Here is a 20,825-nt window from a genome sequence, read left to right on the forward strand (position 1 = left end):
TGGTCACAACCTGTGTGCTGAAAGGCCTTTACTTCCTTGTTCCCTCAGTGTATTTTTCTCCTACTTTTGTGTCCACAGCAGTGTGATCTCCTTATGTGTTGTGCTTGCCCAAAAGTGGGAAATCTGTCCTGCTTGGGCAGTGTGTGTTCTTCAGCACTTGAAGACTGGAGAAATATATTTTGTCAACTGATGGAGGTGAAAGCTGTAGTTACTCTGCTGGATTCTGGGGTTGTCATATACATGGAATGTGCTCCATTGCTGTTATTCCTTCTCACCAGGGTTACAGGGATACCAATGAGGGTGCCCATTTCCAAGCTGTGTGATGCAGGACGGCAAGGTGGCAGCTCCACAGCAGTACAAACATCCTCAGGAGAACTTCAGAGACCTGCTTCTAATGAGCCCCTGAAAATTGTGCCTGTTGCCTCCAAAGACACTTTGCCACCACAGCATGCTGAGGAACCTCAATCCCACCAGGAAGAGAATGGGAAGAAGTTCTCTGAAACAAAGGAAACGCAGGAGGCTTTTCATGACTCTTGCATCTTTGGAGGTAAATTTGCATCTTTTGCTGTTCTTCTGGTATGACTTTGTGTATCTGTGCTCAGAAATGCATGAGTGCAGTGCCAGAGTTCCAGTTAGCTCCTAACCATAACTCCAATAGCTGGTAGGAACTGCATGCTTCCCTGGTGCTGTTATTGCTGTAGTTACTCATATCCCAGAATGGGATGTGTTGCTGTGGATATTTGGCATGTTTGCAATAGTTCAAGATTGCAAATCAGGCTTTTTGAGCAATAGGCACTGAGCTTGCATAAGATTTTCAGAAATGTCTGAAGGTGTAGGATCTGACTAGATGCACAACTTTTCCTTGTGGATTTACCATATAAGTAATAACTCTTATATGGATCATGAGTGTTCCTAAATATTATCGCAGGTCACGGGATTTTGCTTTGGAATGTCTTTTTGTTCAGAGGGGGAGCCAGATGAGCAATTCTGTTACACAGAAAGTTTGGGGAGTCTCTGTAGAGACAAAATCATGTTTTTCTATGCTCTGGATTTGTGGCAGTGTGTGGGGCAAGGCTTTTCTTGGTATGGGGAAAGCTGGCATTTGCCTGCCGCATTTCTCCACCTTAGGAATGAATTTTGTCTTTCCAACAGAGGTCTTGTGCACCACCGAACAAAACCCCAACAGTTCCCCAGCGCTTGCCTGGCAAAGTCATCGTCTTTCGTGTGAGGCTGATGAGATGGCAAAACATTTCCTTGATTGTCTCTCACAAGGGCACGTTACTCAGAGGAGAAAGCACTCCACCCTATTTGCTACAAGCACTCCATCTTCTGGTGTGGGTATCTTCCCGCGTGTCAGTTCCACTCAGGCTGCTTTGTGTAGTATCACAAAGGACAGCAGCAGCTCCAGCAACAACAACACACAGCAACAGCTGAAATCACCCAGCTCCCTGGCTTCACCTACGCAAACCAATGTTATTTCTGATAGGAAATCTGTGGGTAAAGAGACTTTCTGTGATCAGCCACAGGCTAAAGAAACTGAGTGTGGTGTTGAAACGGACTCCACCTATAGCCAAGTCCCTGAGTTTGTTCCTATAAAGGTTAAAAGCAAAGGCAGTCGTAAAACTGGTGAGAAAATGACTGTTAAAAGAGCAAGTACAGGAAAAAAGAAAACAAACGCAACTAAAAACAGTGCAGAAAGTAGTCCTGATATATCTCAAAGTGAAGAGTGTGCTCAAAATGCAAAGAAACTTCTTCAGCCCGAAGTTGCAACATGCTCTACTGAGTCTGAAGTTTGTGAGGTGGGACAAAAGGCTTGTGTGGGGGCTTCTGACAGCAAGAACAGAGACTGTAGTGTGGAGCACCATTCCCACTCTCCTGATAGAATCCGAGATCTTGAAAGTACCTTTGTGGTGAATCCAGCACAGCTGCCCAGTCTTGAAGGTGGTGACTTAATGCAACAGGTTAAGAAGGGACCTATCTTTGAGATCCAAAATATGGAGAGATTATTAGAAAGCCCAGTTCATACTTTTTCAAGTCATGAAATTCCCTCAGATGATTCCAGTCCCCAAAATTCACTTTTCTTCAGGAAAGAGACCTCAAGTGCCTGTGCTTTGCAGGAGGACTCAAGTGCGAGCAGAAAGAGCATCAGACGGAAAACCAACAGAAAAACTGGAGTAATTAGGCGAGTGGTTGATTCTGATGAGGAGTATCTCCCAAAGAGTGTGAAAATACGAAAGGCCAAAACTGAAGAACATCCTAAAAGAAGCCAGACAAGGAGAAAAACTGTCAGGTTAAGCAATTGTGATCAGAGAAACGAAGTTGATGTTTCTGGGCCCTGTACAGATGTTCAAGGGGTAGCTAAGGAGAGCACAAAGGATTTGCCTGGTAATGTTAAATGTAGCAGGAAAACTTACATTATCCATCCTTTGGATCTTGCAGGAGACTTGGGTTGCGTCCAGACAGAATATGATGGGGGTGAAAATGTACCTCCCAGGTCAGTTCCTGGGATCAAAGCTAGCAAAATCCCCAGAGCTGCTAAGAACTATCAAAAGAGCAATAAAAAACAGACAAGGGGCCTTCAAGAAGAAAGGCAAGCTAATGTTGACAACAACATGAGTGATTTGAAAAAAAAAGCCTATTGCAAACCCAAGCCTCAGAGGAACAACTCTAGACCTGCAGAGTCTGATACCCTGGCCAGACAAAGTGATGGTGCCGATGTTCTCACTGGAAGTTCAACGGAACGTGCACCCAAGCAAACTGTCCCTATGGGGAAGTTTTCCTTCATTACAGATCTGCTGTCTGAGCCAGATGGCTTCCTGGAGGAGCAGATACCTGAGATATCACTTACAAATACTCCTATGGACCTTTTTAACAATCTTGAATCCTCCTCTATGACCAGTTGTGCAGCTTTGCCTGTCAGCTCCAGGCTTACTGAAGTACTAGTTTCCAAGAGCTTGGGTGCTGAGGGCAACAGAATGCCAGAAAAATCCCCTGTTTGGCTGAAAAACTCCCTGATATTTAAGGAGAAGACTGCAGAGGAAATACCCAGGGAAACAAGTTCTCAGTCAAGTTCTCAGAGCTCACCTTCACAGGAACCTGGTAGGTGGTAGGCTGGGGAGGGTTCCTGTGTTTGGAGATGAGAGGAAAGAATCCATGCAGCAAATGCTTATATTTTATTTCTTTTCTTTTTTTCAGAGTTAAAGATCAGTCTCCAGTCTGATCATTTATGCTTCCACTGGTGCTGGCCAGTCATTTCTGTGGCTGCATTTGCTTCTAGTTTATCAGCATTCCTATGAGAATTGCTGGCCGTTTTTTCCACTTGTGGATATTGGGAAAGACTAGCAGCATGTGCTGCAAGTCTTGTTTTACCACTGTTATCTGCAGAGCATGCATATTAATTTAGAAAATCACCTACTCAAGCAGTTGAAAAGTCTAATTTGATGCTGACCCTGCTTACTGGAGTCAGCATTATTGGGCACAGAATGTGAAGAAGATGGCAAATTTTTGGTCCAAAGTGGTTTAGTGCTGCAAGGTTTCAGATTTCATACCTCTAGGTGAGATCTTCACTGGAAATTAATCGGGAGCTACCTTAAATTTTTTTTTGTTAAGAATTTGGAGGGTGTATCCCTTGGCTGGTAATACAGTAGTTAAGCTGATCCTTTTGAGGAGTTTGCTATAAGTGGATGCTCAGTAAAGAGAGTAATTTCATGGGGTTTCTCTTTCTGTAGCTGTTGACAAACAGGCCTGTTACAACTAGAGTGGGCTGTACTTTGTAGGGAGGGAGTAAGTTTGTTCTCCTGCCCTCCTTTTTTCTGACTTCACTTTGAAAGCTGCAGTGAACATTGGCGTGGTCTTATCTTGCTAGAAGTTGGTGAGTTGCTGGTAGGTTGTTTATGTGCCATAAGCTTGCTCTCTCCTCCAGGCTGTAAGCTCCTGGGCATTACAACTATCAAATATATTTTTTGTATCATTTTTCTACTACACCAGGGCCCATGATACTGGCAGTATTCATCATCATGGCTAGGCTTTGCAAACGAAGATTTAGGAAGGCTCTATCCACATTTGTTACAATTAGTATTAGTAATCTGTATTTTTTCACTGAGGAACCTAATTTGATTTATGAGCTGACTTTTGAGGAGCAGGTCTGGTATTTTTGGATTAAAATGGTCTCCTGAGTTTAGAGGGAATGTGATTTGGATTCAGGTTTGTGCAGTGTTCAGAGAAATGTGGTAATGCAGTCCTTTCTATTTGGCAGCTGTTATTTCTTAGGATATCTGGAAATTATTTGGAATCACTTTGATCAACTCATGTGAATGTCTCCCTTTGCAGAGATCAGACCACTACAGGACTTGAACAATACCAGGATTCTGTCCTGCTCCACCTCAGAAGAAGTATCAGGGCGCTTATCCAGGCGGAGACGGAACCCAGCCTGCTATACAGAACCAAAACTCAACAGGTTGGGCTTTAAACTATTCCTTCCAGTGACTGCTCCCATGCTGTAACACTTGCTCTGCTCTCATGTGTTCACCCTCCAGGGCTGGATCCTCTGTTGCTTTGTTTAAGTTGCTCTTACTCTTTGTGTTCTGTGGTCCTTCTCTTCTACCACAGTGTGGTTATGCCAAAATTCTGCATCATCACGGGATGGATGTGTAGGCTTCTGGTAACAAGGTACCAAAGATGTTATTTCCCTTGTTGAAATGGGCATCTGTGGTACTCCAGTGCTACTGAGGTAGGAACATGAGGATAAAGTACAGACTAGATAGAGATGGCTCAGCAAAAGCCTTGGTTTCATTTGTATTCTGCGATGGATAAAGTTTTACACACCTGAGTAGTGCTTTCCTCCTGAGAGCAGGCTTATCTATATTCACTTTTTCTAGCAGATATGAGTTTCTAAACAAACAGCTGCATCTTTTCCCTAAGAAACTGTAGATTCAGTACATCCAATGGCTATTGGACAGAATCATTTAACTCCTAAAATAATGACTTTGTTGTTATGCTACAGGGTAGTACTATGCTTCTTCCCTGAAAAGTGTCACAGTTTGAACTTTCTTTGAATAGCTGGTTATATTGGGTCAGAAGGTACCCTGTAATGGACAAGGAACAAACTGTACCACTCAATCATCTTATAGGAGAAGCACTGCAGTAAAATCAGAAACTTTGGGGACTGAAATTATACAAGTTTTCAAGGAATCCTTGATGACTCAATGTAATCCTTTTGGTTTTGCAGTAAACTGAGGCAGGGCGACCCATTTACAGACACTGCGTTCCTCTGCTCTCTTCGCTGCAGAAGAAAAAAGAATCCTGTTAAAGCCAAGGGAAGGACCCAGAAGATGAAAGAGGAAGAAGAATGGCTTCCTGAAGGATGTCCCAGTGCCAAGGTAGGCAAGTTTATAACAACAGGAACGAGTGAGGATGAAAATAACAGTTGAATAGGCAACCTCCAAGAAGCTTCTCTGTCCAGCCACAATTGAAGAGGCCAGAGCAAAGATGGAGGTTGCTGACCAGAGAGCTGAACTATTCCAATCAGTGCAGCCAAAGGACTGCTTCAATGAATTGAGCTTTGCACTGCAGATTTCTTCTGTTTTGAAATCTTTGGGACTCATGGGGTGGGGAAAGTGTTGGGTGGATGTCTGTTGTAATGATGGACACAGACAGCCCTTACATTCTGTGTGGTTAGCTGCTCACTGGCTTCTGCTTCCTTCCTGCGTTCTCCCTTAGTCTGCTATATAAAACTTGCTACAGTGGAATATGAGCCCTCTACCCAACTGTCCTGGTTTTAGCTAGGGTAGGGTTAATTTCTTAGTAGCTCTTACAGTTTTGTGTTTGGATTTGGAATGGTAATGCTGTTAACACACTGATGTTTTGGTTTTTTGCTAAGTTGTATTTATTCTAACTATATACCTAGAAGCGTGGCCAGTCTGGGTTCAGGAAGGGGGGCTTGACATTGGTCAGTGGGTGGTGAGCAATTGCATTATGTAACACCTGTTTGTTTCCTTTTTATTATTGTTAGTTATTATTATTAATTACCATTATTATTGTATTTTTACTTTTATTTGCAGTTATTAAACTTTCTTATCTCAACATACAAGTTTTACCTCAGTTCTCTTCCCCATTTCACTGGGTGACTGGGGGAAGAAATAGGGGTTTGAGCAAGCGGCTACATGGTGCATGATTTCCATCTGGGCTTAAACTGTGACAGCAACCAACATTTAGGAATGTTTGAGCACTGGGTGAGGTAGAGGACCAGACCTATGCATGTTTTGTCTCATTTTGAGTATTGTTACAGGAAAGGTGATTGGAGAGAGGGTCCTGCAGAGGTGGGGCAGCGCTGTCCTGAGCCAACTCCCTGCTCCGCCTTGAGTCTTGTGCCCAATCCCTCCCCCCAGCTCACTTCCTGGAAAAGGGCTGGTTTTGCATGTGTGAACAAAAAAGCACAGAAAATCTAGTGTTACATAAGAGATGTGTGTCAGGTTAACTATAAAAGGGAGTGGATTGGGCCCCCGTCTCTCTTCCCCCCCCCCCCCCTTTTTTCTCTTTCTCCTCTTTCTTCTCTTCATCTGAACAACCCCAGCTCTCTCAGCCTGTCTTCATAGGAGAGGTGCTCCAGCCCTCTGATCATCCTTGTGTCCCTCCTCTGGACTTGCTCCAACAGGTCTGTGGCCTTCTTAAGTTGGGAACTCCAGAGCTGGACACAGTACTCCAGTACTCAGCTGAGTTTCAGGAAAGCCTGTACTCTTCCATTGCAGACTGAGCACCCGCTGGCCTCCAGCACTTGCTTTTTCAGGGTCTACTGCTATCTAACTTTGAAGATTATTGATAACAAATGTTTGAGGGAGTGGTTGGGAAAAGAAAGGATCGTATTGGTTGTTAACAGGAAGGAAATGTGCCCCCTTGGAAGCAGGAAAATTGTCTCTTCTTTCTTTGTGGCAGAGCAAGGAGAGGGATGCTCTGTTCTTCTGACCATACTTACTGCTTCTGTTTAGCACTTCAGCAACATCCATCAGTTCATGAGGATAGACTGGGTCTTGCTGTACTCTGCAGAGTCCTCCAGAAGATGGAAACTTTGTTAGTACAGAGGGAAAAGAGTGTCATCTGCAGTTGGGTAAATGCTACCACATTGCTTATACATAAGTAATAGTAGAGAGTCATTAAAACTAGCAAACGAAAAGCATAAGATTTAAAAATGCCCTCTTATTTGTTCAGCTTCCTCAAAGGTACCAAGCTGTCTCTGGTACTCTGTAACTCTGGAAGCCAGGTAGGAACAATAAATAACAGGGAATTTGTTAGAGGTGCTGTTGTAGTAGGACCTGCCTGACTGTGTTGAACTACTGATGTCAGAAGCCAGGCGGGAACATGGATCTCCAGCTGTTCCCAGTAATTGTTTTCATTGCCTCTAGGGATCAGAAGTGGGGCTTTTTCCAGCTCTATGTCTTATGTGCTTGTACTGACAACAGAATTGTAGACTGCATTCATTCCTATTAAAGGTATAGTGACAGTTCCTAGCAGTTATAGAGCTGTGTTTCAAACACATTGTAATAGGGAAAGGTGTGAGATATACTGGAACGTGAAAAACTAGACACCGTTGCTAGCTCAACAAAAACCAATATTTATTACCAAAAGGCGGCCAAGAAAACGAACAAACCCAAAAGGGAGGAAGGAGGAGAGAAATAAGCCCCAGTTACCCAGCTGTTGCCCATAAAGTTATCTTACCAACCTAGCATGCCTATAACTACCCATAGCAGAAGCTGCATCCTTGGGGAGTCCGTAAGTTCACAAACTGGCAAGCGTCCCTGCCAAAGGCAACGTTGTCCTTAGTGTGAAGTTAACCCTCTCCAAGAAAGCACTATCTGCTTTTTATACAATTAATTAAGTGGCCACAACCCCCCTAGGTGTGGCCAGCACCAGCCAGCCCGAGGCCCTCAGTCCCACCTCCTGGTTATGTCAGTGCATCTCTTCTGCGCACGCATGAGAACTTTGGAAATCCCCTCACGCACACGCAGTGTGTTTTGGGGGTCTTTCTTAATTGAGTCTGGGGCTGAGCCTTCCTCATCCTCCTCCTCAATCTCTCCTTCAAGTGACCTTGGAGGATAACTAGCCAATCACAGAATACCAATTAAAACAGTTTATACAAGAAGCTCTCTTCAAGGACAACTTTCCCGTTTATCAGTGCTTGTTTTCCCATAACTTGCCAGGGAAGGAGCAAAGCTTTCCCAGGTGGCAGGGCCAAACACAGACCAAAAGTATCAGCATAAATTCACCCTGGTACACACATGCCTAATGTGTTTTGCTCATTTAGTCTAACATTGGCATTTCTGTCCTAATCACCACCTTTAGCTTGTGAGCTGTGCAGGGTCAGAGTTAGTTCAGGTCTAACCAGCTTCTGTTTTGCCAAGTGGTGATATATCAGTTTCTATTAGTCCCAGAATAAAATTTCAATGGAAGTGGTACCTTTTAAATTCCTGTACACTACCTGATGCCTACCACGCTACAGGTCACAGCTTTACCTGGGCCAGAACAAATTAAAACTCTATTCTAAGAAGGGAGATATTATTTTGTGCTTATACCACGTTCCAACAGTCTGTCCCAGCCTGTACTGGATTGTGCCAAAAGCTACTGGACTGTCTCTCTGAGGCAGAATTTCCCAGTATCTGCTAATCACACAAAGGAAGGAGAGACACAAAGAATGTTAGTTGGTTTTTATTTTAGTCTGAACTAAAACTATTCCTTAAAAAACCCAGAACACAAAACCATGGATGGAATAGTTTTTCACAGTCATGATCTGATGCTATATCACAACAGAAAGGGTAAGTAATAGCCCAGAAAATTAGAAGTTTTGCACCTTTATGAATTGGGGGAGGGGAGAAGAGATAACAGTTCCTATGCTTCACATCCAGTCAGAAGGAGCATAACTAAATGCAGGGCCTGCATTTAGACACTGCAGCATGACTTTAATAGGATCTTAGCCTGTAAGGCTTGTTTCCAGCATTTACTAAGTGCTTCTTGAATGCTACAGTCCTGACCCCAGCAATGGAACCAAATCCCTTAGTGTCAGGATACTCTGCTCCTGTTGGCACTGAAAGATAAATTGCGAGGGACTGCAACAGAGCTGGCATAGCCCTGTGAACCCACTTATACTCATGGACAGTACTGGAGAGAGGAGGACGGCTCTGATTTCTGAGGTCAGTTGGACAGTAGCTCACCGCCAGTTTGACCAGAGATGTGACACAGACTGGCTTTCAGACTGAGATAAAGAAATAACAGAAACACAGATCAAAGTCACAGAGAGAAACCTCAGGTGTGCTGTTAGGAGTCCAGACCCACACTGAACTTGAACAGTATCACATTCCTCTGCTTGGCAAAAGTAAGGCCTAGGGCAGCAGCTCAAGGGGTTTAAAAAAACATGATCTTTAAAAATTTTAAGTGTTATGTTCATTTTTTGTCTAGTGTTTGAAATGTTACACAACAAAGCGTGATAAAGTGCCACATATACCAGCAATGATAGAAAATCCAGGTACATGTTTGCTCCAATATGCTAAAGTTGCCACAAACTGTTGTAATTCTTTCTTTGATTTGGGGCATCTGTATTTGTTTTATTTCCTTTAAAGTGTCTGGAGGAAGTGCTGCACTGACTGCACTCCACCAAGTACCCAAAAATTTTACTTCTTTATTTGGTCCTTGACATTTTTCAGGTGGAATTTCAATTCCTCTTTCATGAAATGCTTCCCACACTGTTGCTGCTTCCTCCACCTTTTCATGGGAATCTCCTCCAATTAGAATATCATCTATATATTGGCATAGTTTCACATCTAAGGGGAGTGAGACTGTCTGTAAAAGTTCAGCAAGTACATTGTGAGCAATCGTGGGTAAATGTTTTTATACCCCTGAGGGAGCCTGTTAAGAAAACCTAGAACTGGTGAGAAAATGACTGTTAAAAAAGCAAGCACAGGAAAAAAGAAAACAAGTGCAATTAAAAACAGTGCAAAAAGTAGTCCTGATATATCTCAAGGTGAAGAGCGTGCTCAAAATGCAAAGAAGCTTCTTCAGCCAAAAGTTGCAACATGTTGTTCTAGTGAGTCTGAAGTTTGTGAGGTGGGACAAAAGGCTTATGTGTGGGCTTTTGACAGCAAGAATAAAGACTGTAGTGTGGAGCACCATTCCCGCTGCCCTGATGGAGTCCAAGATCTTGAAAGTACCTTTGTGGTGAATCTAGCACAGCTGCCCAGTCTTGAAAGTGGTGACTTAATGCTACAGGTTAAGAGATCCAAAATATGGAGAGTTTATTAAAAAGCCCAGTTCATACCTTCTCAAGTCATGATGTTCCCTCAGGTGATTCCAGGCCACAAAATTTGCTTTTCCTCAGGAAAGAGACTTCAAGTGCCTGTGCTTTGCAGGAGGACTCAAGTGTGAGCAGAAAGAGCATCAGACAGAAAACCAACAGAAAAACTAGAGTAATTAGGCAAAGAGTTGATTTTGATGAGGAGTATCTGCCAAAGAGTGTGAAAATGCCAGAGGCCAAAGATGAAGAACATCCTAAAAGAAGCACAACAAAGCATGATATGGTGCCACTTACACTCTCATGTAAGTGGGAGACACCTTGCTAGGGGAGCTTGAGTAGAACCCCTGCCTTAAAGTTTGGGCAGAGAGGCCAGCTTCTGCTTCAGGTTTTCAGCGAGCTTGTCCATGAACTCAAAGGTGTTCAGGTAGTCAGAGCGTGTGACACTGGAGGGGGGGAAACAAAAAACAGGCATTAGTTGTACACTCTCAAATGGTTAAAGCAGGGGAAGACTGTTCAAAGAACTCTAAGTCTTGCCTCTAAACCCAAAAGAATTATCTCCTACTCATCAGGCTGTGTTCTTTTTTTTCTGCCAAAAGGCTCCAGAGAAGAGGGTATACAGGTGATATTTGGCAGTTATGTAGGTTTTCTTCATTTATTAGGATGAAGGTAGGATCTGACCAATGTAACTAGACTGTCATAAAAAAAACCAAACCTCTTTGCAGTTCCTTCCTTACTCTTTTGCCCATTCATTTGGTACAATAACAGGGACCAAGCAATCTGGACTAAGCTACTTAGGTCAGGGAGTGTCTCGTGTTCCGTTCATGCAGCACTGAGTACAGTGAGTCCTGTTCTTCCCCACACTAAAATAACATTCGAGCAAATGCTGTTCAGAACCACTGCGTAAAACAGCCTCCTTCAAGCACAGCTGGTTATTTCATACACTTACTTAGGTAGGCCTTTGATACAGGCAGCAAGGTCCTTTGTCATGAAGCCAGACTCGATGGTCTCAATGCAGACTTCTTCCAGGGCAGCTGCAAAGTTCTTGAGGCTAGTGTTGTTGTCCAGCTTAGCTCTGTGAGCAAGTCCTCTTGTCCAGGCGAAGATGGAGGCTGAGAGAGAACACTGGGTTATTCTATCCCTCTAGAACTCCCTGGAAATCGTTCTAAATCATCATGTGAAACAATAATTGGATTTTTTATATCGGAAAAATGTAGAAAATCTGGTATAGGAAAGAGAACACTTATCTTCATCTAGGTATTCTTTGCCTTTTGTGCAGCTCTAAAAAAGAACAGACCCCAGAAAGTACTCACTGCCTCCAGTAATCTCTTCACATGTCATTTTATCTTTCTTTCTGACTTGGGTAGGAACAAAGTATGACATGTGGGAGGACTGTGGTTACACAGAACATTATCTTTGTGACAGAAGGGTGCAGTCTTCTTCCTCCTACTATATTATAGTCTGGTCTCTATGCAATTTTAAAGGATTCTTTCCCTTATGTCCCATTCTAAGTGCATTGACACTTTAAGTGTGTAGTTAAAGTCTGGGGTGTGGCTGGGTCTTTTGGAGCATCAGAAATATGAGTAAAATAAAAAACAACCAATCTAAACCTTAGGCCCTTATAGCTATAAATTGCTTCCTGAAGAGTGAATGCATGTCTCAAAGTCTAGGTTAGGTCTAGTTTATTCCTCACACTCACTCCATTCCAGCCTGATTTTGCTCCAGTCTCTGTAGAGGCCCAGAGGAGTTCACTATAGTCCAGTGATGAATTGTGGTGGTGCATTCCCCTGCCCCACCCCCTCAGGCCACGCTGTGATCCAAGAAATGCTCATTAGGCCTTGGCCTTAATGAACCATGCTTGGACTAAGCTCCTCTCAAGCTAATCAGAAACACTCTCTGTGGTGTATGTCTCAAACACCAATAACCAATGTCCATGGACCCAACCAAGGACTGTTGGTATTAACATGCTGGGAGAAAGAACAAGAGTTGACTGGAGAAGGGGGGGCAGGTGGAGATAGGGCAGCACTTTTCTGTGGGAGAAACCACAACACAGTACAGCACAAGTGCAAGAATGAGTGGCAGGAAGTAGGCATGGTAGGATTGAGACCAAAGACCTCCCTTTCTTTTCTCCTCTTCTTTAATTCTCTCTTTTCCTTTCTTTCTTTCATTCATCTTTCCCTCTTTAATTTCTCTCTTCTCTTTCATCCTATCCTTTATCCAAAACCCACAGCTGTGTGCTTATACAGTATGTCAGGGACTAACATACCAATTTCCATGTCAAGTGTGTAATTCACTAATAAAACTTTATGATTGTTTGTGGACACTCTGACTTTTGTTGCTCCTTTCCACCAATGAGCACTTATGAATGTTAGATGCTTCCTTCCCTTTAAGGGTGGGTCGTCACAGTCACCACTGAAGAAAAATGCATTATGAACTGCATTATTGCAGTTTCAGTGGTGCAGTTCTCTGCAGAAAGGAAGCAGATGTTCTCACTCTAAGCTTATTCTTTCATGTGCAGAGATCACTGGAGGGCAGTAAAAGGCAGCTCACCAATGGGGTTAGTGGAGGTTTCTTGGCCTTTCTGGTGCATGCGGTAGTGACGAGTAACTGTGCCGTGAGCAGCTTCTGCTTCAACAGTCTTGCCATCGGGGCAGATCAGCACACTGGTCATCATTCCCAGAGAACCATAGCCTACAGAATAATACAAGTTTAAAAAGTTCAGTGTCTCCTTTGGACAGCTCCATTAAATTCCCCTTAACCCCCCCATCCTACAATCCCCCCACATACTCCCAGCCTTGATGTGAGTATCCCTGAACAGCAAGTGCCGCTGCAACTAACTGGCTAATCATAACACATCAAATAACAGCTCATCTGATCAGGAAGGGCTGCTGAACCATGAGATAGAGATATACAGACATTCTGCACCATTTCAAGAAAATCAGTGTTCTTACCTAACTTGCTGGACAGATTTTTACTGAAAAGTACAGTAAAAGAAAAAGAATCAAAAATAAGCAATGTTGGGCTGCTTATCTTCCCCACAGGGAAAGAGGAAACAAAACTCCTTATCAAGAGCATTTGCTTTAGTGAAAGGAACAGGAGCTAGTGAAACTGGACATTCACATCACTTCTAACTCCGTAGATTTCAGAGATGTGCATCTCTGAAAGCTTCTTTGTTTAGTAGTCCAACACACATCCTTGTCCTATGGGAGGCACTTTAGTGGCATTACTTTATAAAGAGCATATTACATAAAGCCACACATCTTGTCCTGTAGGATTCTGCATTTGTTTTGGCACCAGGCAGCTTGCTTATGTAGGATGCTGATCAAGCACTACAAGTCTATAAAGTTAAGTGGATCAATCTCTCTCTTTACACCTGACAGATTTTCTTAGTTATCGGTAGAGCACCTGCCAGTACACTCATCACCAGTCAGCAACAGTGTCCCAGCTGTCTGGATACTGTCCATTAGAACAGGAAGCCTATCACTTATGTTGGTAGGAACTTCCCTCCTGTAAATAAATACACAGTCTACATTCAATAGATTTTTTTGTAAAAGTGAAATCAGAAAACTGACAGCCTGATATCTCCATGACTAGCCACAGGCTTGAAATGTAAGTTCTGAGACCCAAGACAACCTCCTGGGCCACAACAGAAGATGTGATGGAAGGTCCCAAGCGACTGCCACTGAGCCTAATTCAGTGTAGCACAGGAAGCATTTCATACCTTGTGCAACAGAGTCAGACTGCACATCCCCATCATAGTTCTTGCAGGCCCAGACAAAACCTCCTTCAGATTTCAGGGCCTGAGCAACCATGTCATCAATGAGCCTATGCTCATACCATATCTTTTTGGCTTCAAACTTGGACTTATATTCTCTGGAAAACAGAAAACAGAACACCTTGCCATATAAACAGGGATTGCACAATTTGTGCATAGAGAGGTGCACAGAGATGAGTAAAAAAAAAAACTAAAGTAAGTTTGCATTTTCTTTACTCTTTTTTCCCTTGTCTGCTTTGCTAAGCTACTGCAAGGCTGCTTCAGGACCACAGAGGCACCTACAGAGAATCTGACTCTCTGATGGAAGGGATGAACACCACAACCATAGTTAGCAGAGCTTTAAATATTGAGTACTGTGCCTTGCAGGACAAGGGAGACCATGACAGAGAAGGCATCCCCTCCCTCCCGAAGTGCTGCTGAATGTCTTAAAATGCAACTCACAAGGCTGGAGGGGATGTTCCTGCTGCAGACTTATACAGTAGAGGGTACACAACTAGTTACCTGTCATAGATATCTTGGAAGATGTCTTTAAAGCGGCCATCATATCTCTTCAGAATGGTGTTCTTGGTGCTCATGTAGAGGGGCCAGCCTTTAGACAGTGCCATTTGGAAGGAACTGTGGGCAAAATCCTTGATAGACTGGTCAAGATTGTACATTCCCATGGCTACACCACCACAGCCTGTTAGTGGAGGAAGAACAGATAGGAATCAACTAGATTTAGTTTTGATTAAGAACTTGACATTCTCCCCTAGAATACTCTGGCTGGCAGGCAGGCTGGTGCTATCCCCAGATGTCTTGATCTAGTTCTCAATTTAAAGGCTGATTCTTCCAAGAGAAGATTCTCTTTGCACTATCAGCTCAAAGCTCCAGCAGTCCTGTGACACATGGATAGGAAGGTGGTTTTGTTTTACAGCTAAGTTCATCTTAATACTGTGATCTAATCCCCGTAAGAAGTTTCTTCCTACTCCTAAGCAGCCTAAGCAGCAAAACTGTGACAGAAGTGAGTGTGCTTGAACTCCTACTAGCCATCTAAGTAATACAGTATTTTTCTATCAAAGCAGCAGGCAGCAGTTTGGAGCAGGGGATCTCAGTCAAAGCCAGAAACAGATTTGCTCTCATCTTAAATGCTTTGACTGCAGAACTAACTCCAGCAGTCAAAGACTGCTTTGCCTAGCTCAGGTAAACAAGCTGCCACATGCATTCCTGCATCTTTCCAGCACGTGTCTGGCCTACCCTGCAGCTTTGTTTCACCTGCTCAGGCTCACTTCCAGCAAGTTGTGGGAAGAATGTGCCAGAATGTGGGTGCTTGGGCAAGTCCTGAGAAGGCTCTGAAGAACTATCAACACTCACATGACTTGGATTGTTAATGCAGATGTGTTAGAAGCATGAATGGAAGTGCCTTGAACTTGCAGCCCAGCTCACCTGGGAGAAAGCAGTATTCAGATCATGGAAGAGGCTGATTTTGGGTGAGAGAAGGGTCTAGAGCTTCATGAAAAAGCTTTGCCACCTTCAGAGCACAGCTCTGTGTTTCTAGTGAAAAGCAGATACTGTGCACTTAATTTTAAGCAACTCACAACCACCACCCCTGTAGTTTTTGTACAGTGCCTGTATCAGGGACCTTTGTTCTGGAAACACACAATTTTATTTTTTTTTAATACCCTCTCCTAATATTCACTTGTCCTTACCTTGGGATGCTTATTACTACATGAACATACATGCAGAATGAAGAGGGGAAGCTAGATGAGGTTTATCTGCTTGCCAAGATAGCAAGGTCATTTAAAGTTGATATTGGCAGAGAATGAAATTCCTGTTGTTACCAGTGAAAATACATGTTGTCCCCATGCCTCTTCTGGTGAGTCAAGGATGGAATAGGGTCTGATCAGCTACAGAGATTGTGTCCTCTGGAGCCATGTTTTCATGGTTGCTAGATGACAGCTATTAAGTTTTATTCAAATAGTTATTTCCATATAGGTAAAAAATATTCCTCATTGCAATCATACAATCCTACTGCCTACTAAAATCTCTTGATTCAGTGTCAATGTTGCACATATTAGCATAGCAATAAGACAAGCTTCCCTTATGCATTGTGGAAATATGGTGGCACAACAGTTATCTGTGGGGAGGGCAGTTCCCCAGAGCAACAGAAGCAATCTGCCATCTTTACACTTCCTTGCTTTCTGCTTGCTGATGCAAAGCAGAGCAGCAATTCAGACTGGCAGCTGGATGGCCAGACATCTCCAGTACAAGCTCACCAGTTACCTAGCAAATGAAAACAAATTAGCACTGGCAGTTAAGCAGGTGAACTCCAAATAAAAGGCTGTCCAACAAGAGACAGTAGAGATTTAGGCTCTTACGAGGAAGAATGCCAGAGAAATCAAATATTACGAAAGAGCGTCACATGTCAGTCTCGGTATCTGTTTGCCAAACAAATTGCACACAAACCAGGATTCTGTGGACATAAGTTTTTGGAGCTAAAACCCAAACATAAGTAACCCAACACTCACACATAAGTCACCATGGCTACAAATACTGAACTCTTTGATCACTGATAGACAAGAGAGAGAACTTGTGTGATGTTTTCCTGAACCCTGCCCCTGGGGAAAACACCCTGAGTTCTGGCAACATGTGTGTAATTGTTTCCATGCAACAAAGGCCAGCAATGTCAGGACTCCTCCTGAGCCTAGGAACCTGTATATAACCAGCACAGTCATACAGACAGGAGGGACACCAAAACGTTTGGGACTGTATCTTTTAAAACACTTAGAACCTACTCAGTCAGGAGCATCCTTGTCAAATCTCCTTCCCACCTTGCATGCTAAGTGTTAATTCTCATTTTTATGGAGAGGAAAAAAAAAAAAAAAGACTGCTTCATAAAGAAGGGCAAAAACTGTGAAGATAGATAGAGACCAGTAAGACAAACTAAACCCAGAAAGAATTATACCCGGATTGTTCTTAAATATATCTCCCCTTTGGTCAAGCCATGTTTACACAGCAAGTGTTTTTCTCTCTGATCAGAGAGAAAAACATAGATGCTGCTACCAGAGTTATCATACAAAGAGCATGACAGGTGGCCAGTCTAGTATGATTGTGTGTTTGATATGCCTCTTTGGTCCCAGGAAGATTTCAAGTAATTTTCAGTACTTGAGAGATAAATGAAGGTGGTGTAAACTTTCTCCCCCACTCTACCTCAAAGTCATATTTTACCATCAAATAGCTCTGACTGACAATTCAAGGTTGAATTAAACCCAAAATCAGTTTTAATCACTACTTAGAGAAAATACCTACTTTCAAAGTTATGGACCAGATATGTGACTGGTTTGCCTCCATCTGTGGGAGTGTAGGTCATCTCTACTTTTCCAGGCCCAGGAACCACAAAATCAGTTGCTCTGTACTGTTAAAAAAAATAAAACTGCCATGATGATTTTATCTATCAGAAAGAGAGAAACATAAAAGACAACCTTCATTTGGGAGGGCAGGGTGCAGAAAAGCAGTTGTATTAAAAAAAACCCATTAAGTAGACTCTTTATTCAGCCACGTGGTCATTGGATTATTATACTAGGGATTAGAAAGACAAGTAGACTCATAGAATTATTTAGGTTGGAAAAGACTCTTAAGATCAAGTCCAACAGTTAACCTAGCACTGCCACGTGCACCACTAAACCATGTCCCTAAGTAGTCAAGAGTCTGCCAGTTTCAGGAGGCATCCTCCCTTTGAGGGAAAAAGCTCACAAATTCTTGGGTCCCATCAATGGGCAGAGGATGTACTTTTGCAGATGCACTGACGTTTAAAAGTGCAAAGACTGTTGTGTGGTTGGTGAGTGGAATGGCTCCTTCCTCTCCCTGCCTCAAAAACAACCATTCATATCACAACTACTGATCTCATAAATAAGGGGGACTCATACATCATACAAGATTACACCTGAAACCTGTAGTAAAAGTTCTTTGAATTCCATACATGGATACACATTTTGCTCCTCTGAGATACACGGAATCAGAAGAGCAAACATGTATTTCAAGTTTTTAAATATCTCCTTTTCCCAGTTGTCCTGAACAGTACTATTTGAAATTTGTTATCCTTTTTTCCATGTTGTTTCCCTCCTATCAAGGGAACATATTCCCTGAGCTGTTCTGAAGTTAAGGAAGTGTCTCATATGTCCTTTATAAGTTCTTATATCATCCCTTTCACTTTAATCTCATCCTTTGGCAAGGTTTCAATCCTTCCCTTTTAATCCACTGTTTCCTATTATTATTTTGACCTTCTCAGTTATTCAGTACTGTTAAGGATGTTGAATCCCATTCTTTTCTAGTGTCGAGGTTTTTCAATTATTTTCCTCTTTATTTATTACTTCACCTTCCCATCCCAGGTAATTTTGTGACTTGTGGGTTTACTCATCCATTTAAGCACTTGGCTCTTTTAGAAGATTTTTCTTTTGTCATGTTTGGCTGTTTTACAGCATATCATTACCTATGGAGAACAGTATGATTGATTCTTGTCCTCTAGCCTACCCAAAGGGCACGTCACTGAGTGCCATGCTAGGGCTTTCCACAGCTTTGTACTACCTCTGGCAGGAGAGCTCTGATAAAGGCTGTTTTCCTACTTCTGTACCACATTCCAGTGTACTCACTATGGATACCAACTCTGCAGGAGTGCTGTGCAAGTTAAGCAGCAGATCCCAGTTAAAAAATATAAAAAACCCAAACCCACATCCCTATACAGAAGGCAATTTTGCCCACTTCTAAAAATCACTCTCTTGGATCTATTTTTGCTGTGAGCAACATCTGACACCAGAAAGTCCTGAGAAGTAAGAAGATGGGCAGTGTAAAGGATATTTTCTCACAACGTTGTTGTGTAGGGAATAGGGTTCTGCACAGGTGAACAATAATTCAGAGGACTTATACCCTGTGTCTAAGTACAGATCTATCCAATCCAATCCAGGCCTCTGAATGCTGTTTATACAGTGACACTATCTAAGGAAGAGAGGCACGAACCAGGCTCTCCCACACTTTGCCAGGTGCAGTACTAACAAAGTGCTAGCAAGTACCTGCTCCCAGGTGGAGTGCAAGGGACAGAGCAGGAGCACAGGGATGTCTAAGTCTGTAGCTCTATAGGAGTCAGGACTAAGGCTGGTAAGATAAAAAGAGAGGTAAGCACTGAAGTGACTCACTTGATCCCCATAGGCGTGACGGCCAATGACAATGGGTTTCACCCACCCAGACACCAGCCGGGGAATGTTCTTGCAGATAATGGCCTCCCTGAAAACTGTGCCTCCCAGGATGTTTCTGATTGTCCCATTGGGAGACTTCCACATCTGCTTCAACTTGAACTCCTCCACTCTCTTCTCATCAGGAGTGATGGTTGCACACTTGATGCCCACATTGTATTTCTTTATGGCTTCAGCAGCTTCCATGGTTACTTTATCATTTGTAGCATCACGATGCTCAATGCCCAAGTCATAGCTGTAACAAACCCACAAAGATGGTCAGAACTGCCCAGGACATTTGTTTATGTCCAACAGGATAGAAACCAGACTTCATATGTGCTTATGGGTGTAGTTCCAGCATTCTGTCATAACTGAAGTTGTCCCTCTTCCAGTTCAAACGCTGCTGGACTGGAAGAAAACATGGATTTATACAGTGACACTTCTGCTGCTGGTAGAGAAGGTTAGAGAAAGGAGAGTTTCAGTTTACAGCTGAAGTTCTCTGCCAGCATGGAACAGTGTCTCCTCTGGCCTTCCCTTTTGAGCTTCCTGCAATGGCAGCTTTCAGTCCAGGAATCTCATAGTATGGAGCAGCACAATCCCCAGATGAATATGGGCCTTTGTTTCAAACCTCTTGTGCTGAGGGTTCTGGGTTATTTCATGTACTGAGCACATGAAGCTACAACTGGCTTAAAAGCTGCTTTGACAATGGACCCACAATCCTACTCTGGCAGAAAAATGGCCAGTATTCCCCTCAAGCAGTCAGAGAAAGCACATTTCCCTTACTCACTGTTTTAATAGCTTTGGGAAAACAATGGGTGCCCAGCATGGGACAGCTGAACATGGCCAGCTGTACATAAATGTAGCCCTTGTGCTGCCTCAGCCAGGGGTTTGCTTTCCCTCCTCCCACCCCTCTTTGAAAAGGGATGCTCTCCAGTCTGTGGGCATGTATTATGCTGCTGGTTTCTGTTTGCTTGGTTCTCAACACAAGCAAGCAGAAAACCTGATGTAGGTGGTATACAAATGACTCCAGTAGCAGGGGAAGAAGTCAGACTTGTGGGTTTAATTATGGTAGATACCATAGAAGGTATGTCTGTCCATGTGGCTAGGAGAAATGTAGCTGGATGTTTCTCTAATAGTTATGGCCTGGTGGCTAGAAAGGGAAGAGAATATTTGACCTTCTTGGCCTGTAGATAGCATGCTCTTTTTGCAGCACCAGCTGCTAGTATTTGTTTTTTCCAGAAGCGAGTGCAGAAGCACAGCACAGGCTCAGGGACTAATTGCAACAATTAGCTCACTGTCAACAGCAGAGCTCAAGCTTACAGGCATCAGGGCAGAGTCTATGCCCTACAAGCACCCTTTTGTCCTCTGGGCAGATCTTCAAACAGGTATGGCAAACAGCCAGAGCCTGCTCAGGGTCCACAGGCCAGGCTGCAAGTCATGGAGTGCCTGAAACACCCCATGTTTCTAACTGTTTAGGCTGCAGGGAGTCACAGAGACTGCCCAGGTGCTGGGAAGCCAAGGTACAGGAGATAAAATACAGATGCTGGGAAGCCAAGGTACAGGAGATAAAATACAG

The 20,825-nt window shown here is 43.3% G+C and overlaps 2 protein-coding genes across 6 annotated transcripts in view; one reads left to right on the forward strand and one right to left on the reverse strand.

Annotated features, from left to right (window-relative positions):
• The window catches only part of LOC113944169 (shugoshin 2-like), a 55,002-nt gene that overhangs the window by 30,551 nt on the left and 3,626 nt on the right, over positions 1-20,825 (forward strand). For 3 of the 4 annotated variants that reach the window (XM_027636940.1, XM_027636939.1, XM_027636941.1), the window contains 5 exons: positions 279-547; positions 1,153-3,099; positions 4,330-4,456; positions 5,228-5,378; positions 6,984-7,804. In XM_027636940.1, coding sequence (XP_027492741.1) covers positions 279-547; positions 1,153-3,099; positions 4,330-4,456; positions 5,228-5,378; positions 6,984-7,070 — 2,581 coding nt within the window. In that variant the 3' untranslated portion in view covers positions 7,071-7,804. Of the gene's footprint in view, positions 1-278; positions 548-1,152; positions 3,100-4,329; positions 4,457-5,227; positions 6,165-6,983; positions 7,805-20,825 lie in introns of those variants that run through there. The other variant, XR_003526603.1, reaches the window with a different exon arrangement.
• The window catches only part of IDH1 (isocitrate dehydrogenase (NADP(+)) 1, cytosolic), a 15,213-nt gene continuing 3,069 nt past the window's right edge, over positions 8,682-20,825 (reverse strand). For both annotated transcript variants that reach the window (XM_027636947.1, XM_027636948.1), the window contains exons 3-9: positions 19,214-19,505; positions 17,334-17,439; positions 14,550-14,727; positions 13,995-14,146; positions 12,824-12,964; positions 11,223-11,385; positions 8,682-10,719 (exon numbers count right to left, since the gene is read on the reverse strand). In XM_027636947.1, the coding sequence (XP_027492748.1) occupies positions 10,626-10,719; positions 11,223-11,385; positions 12,824-12,964; positions 13,995-14,146; positions 14,550-14,727; positions 17,334-17,439; positions 19,214-19,505 (1,126 nt within the window). In that variant the 3' untranslated portion in view covers positions 8,682-10,625. The remainder of the gene's footprint in view (positions 10,720-11,222; positions 11,386-12,823; positions 12,965-13,994; positions 14,147-14,549; positions 14,728-17,333; positions 17,440-19,213; positions 19,506-20,825) is intronic.

The sequence above is a fragment of the Corapipo altera genome, unplaced genomic scaffold, assembly GCF_003945725.1.
Source record: "Corapipo altera isolate COAL_440 unplaced genomic scaffold, ASM394572v1 45, whole genome shotgun sequence".
NCBI lineage: Eukaryota > Metazoa > Chordata > Aves > Passeriformes > Pipridae > Corapipo > Corapipo altera.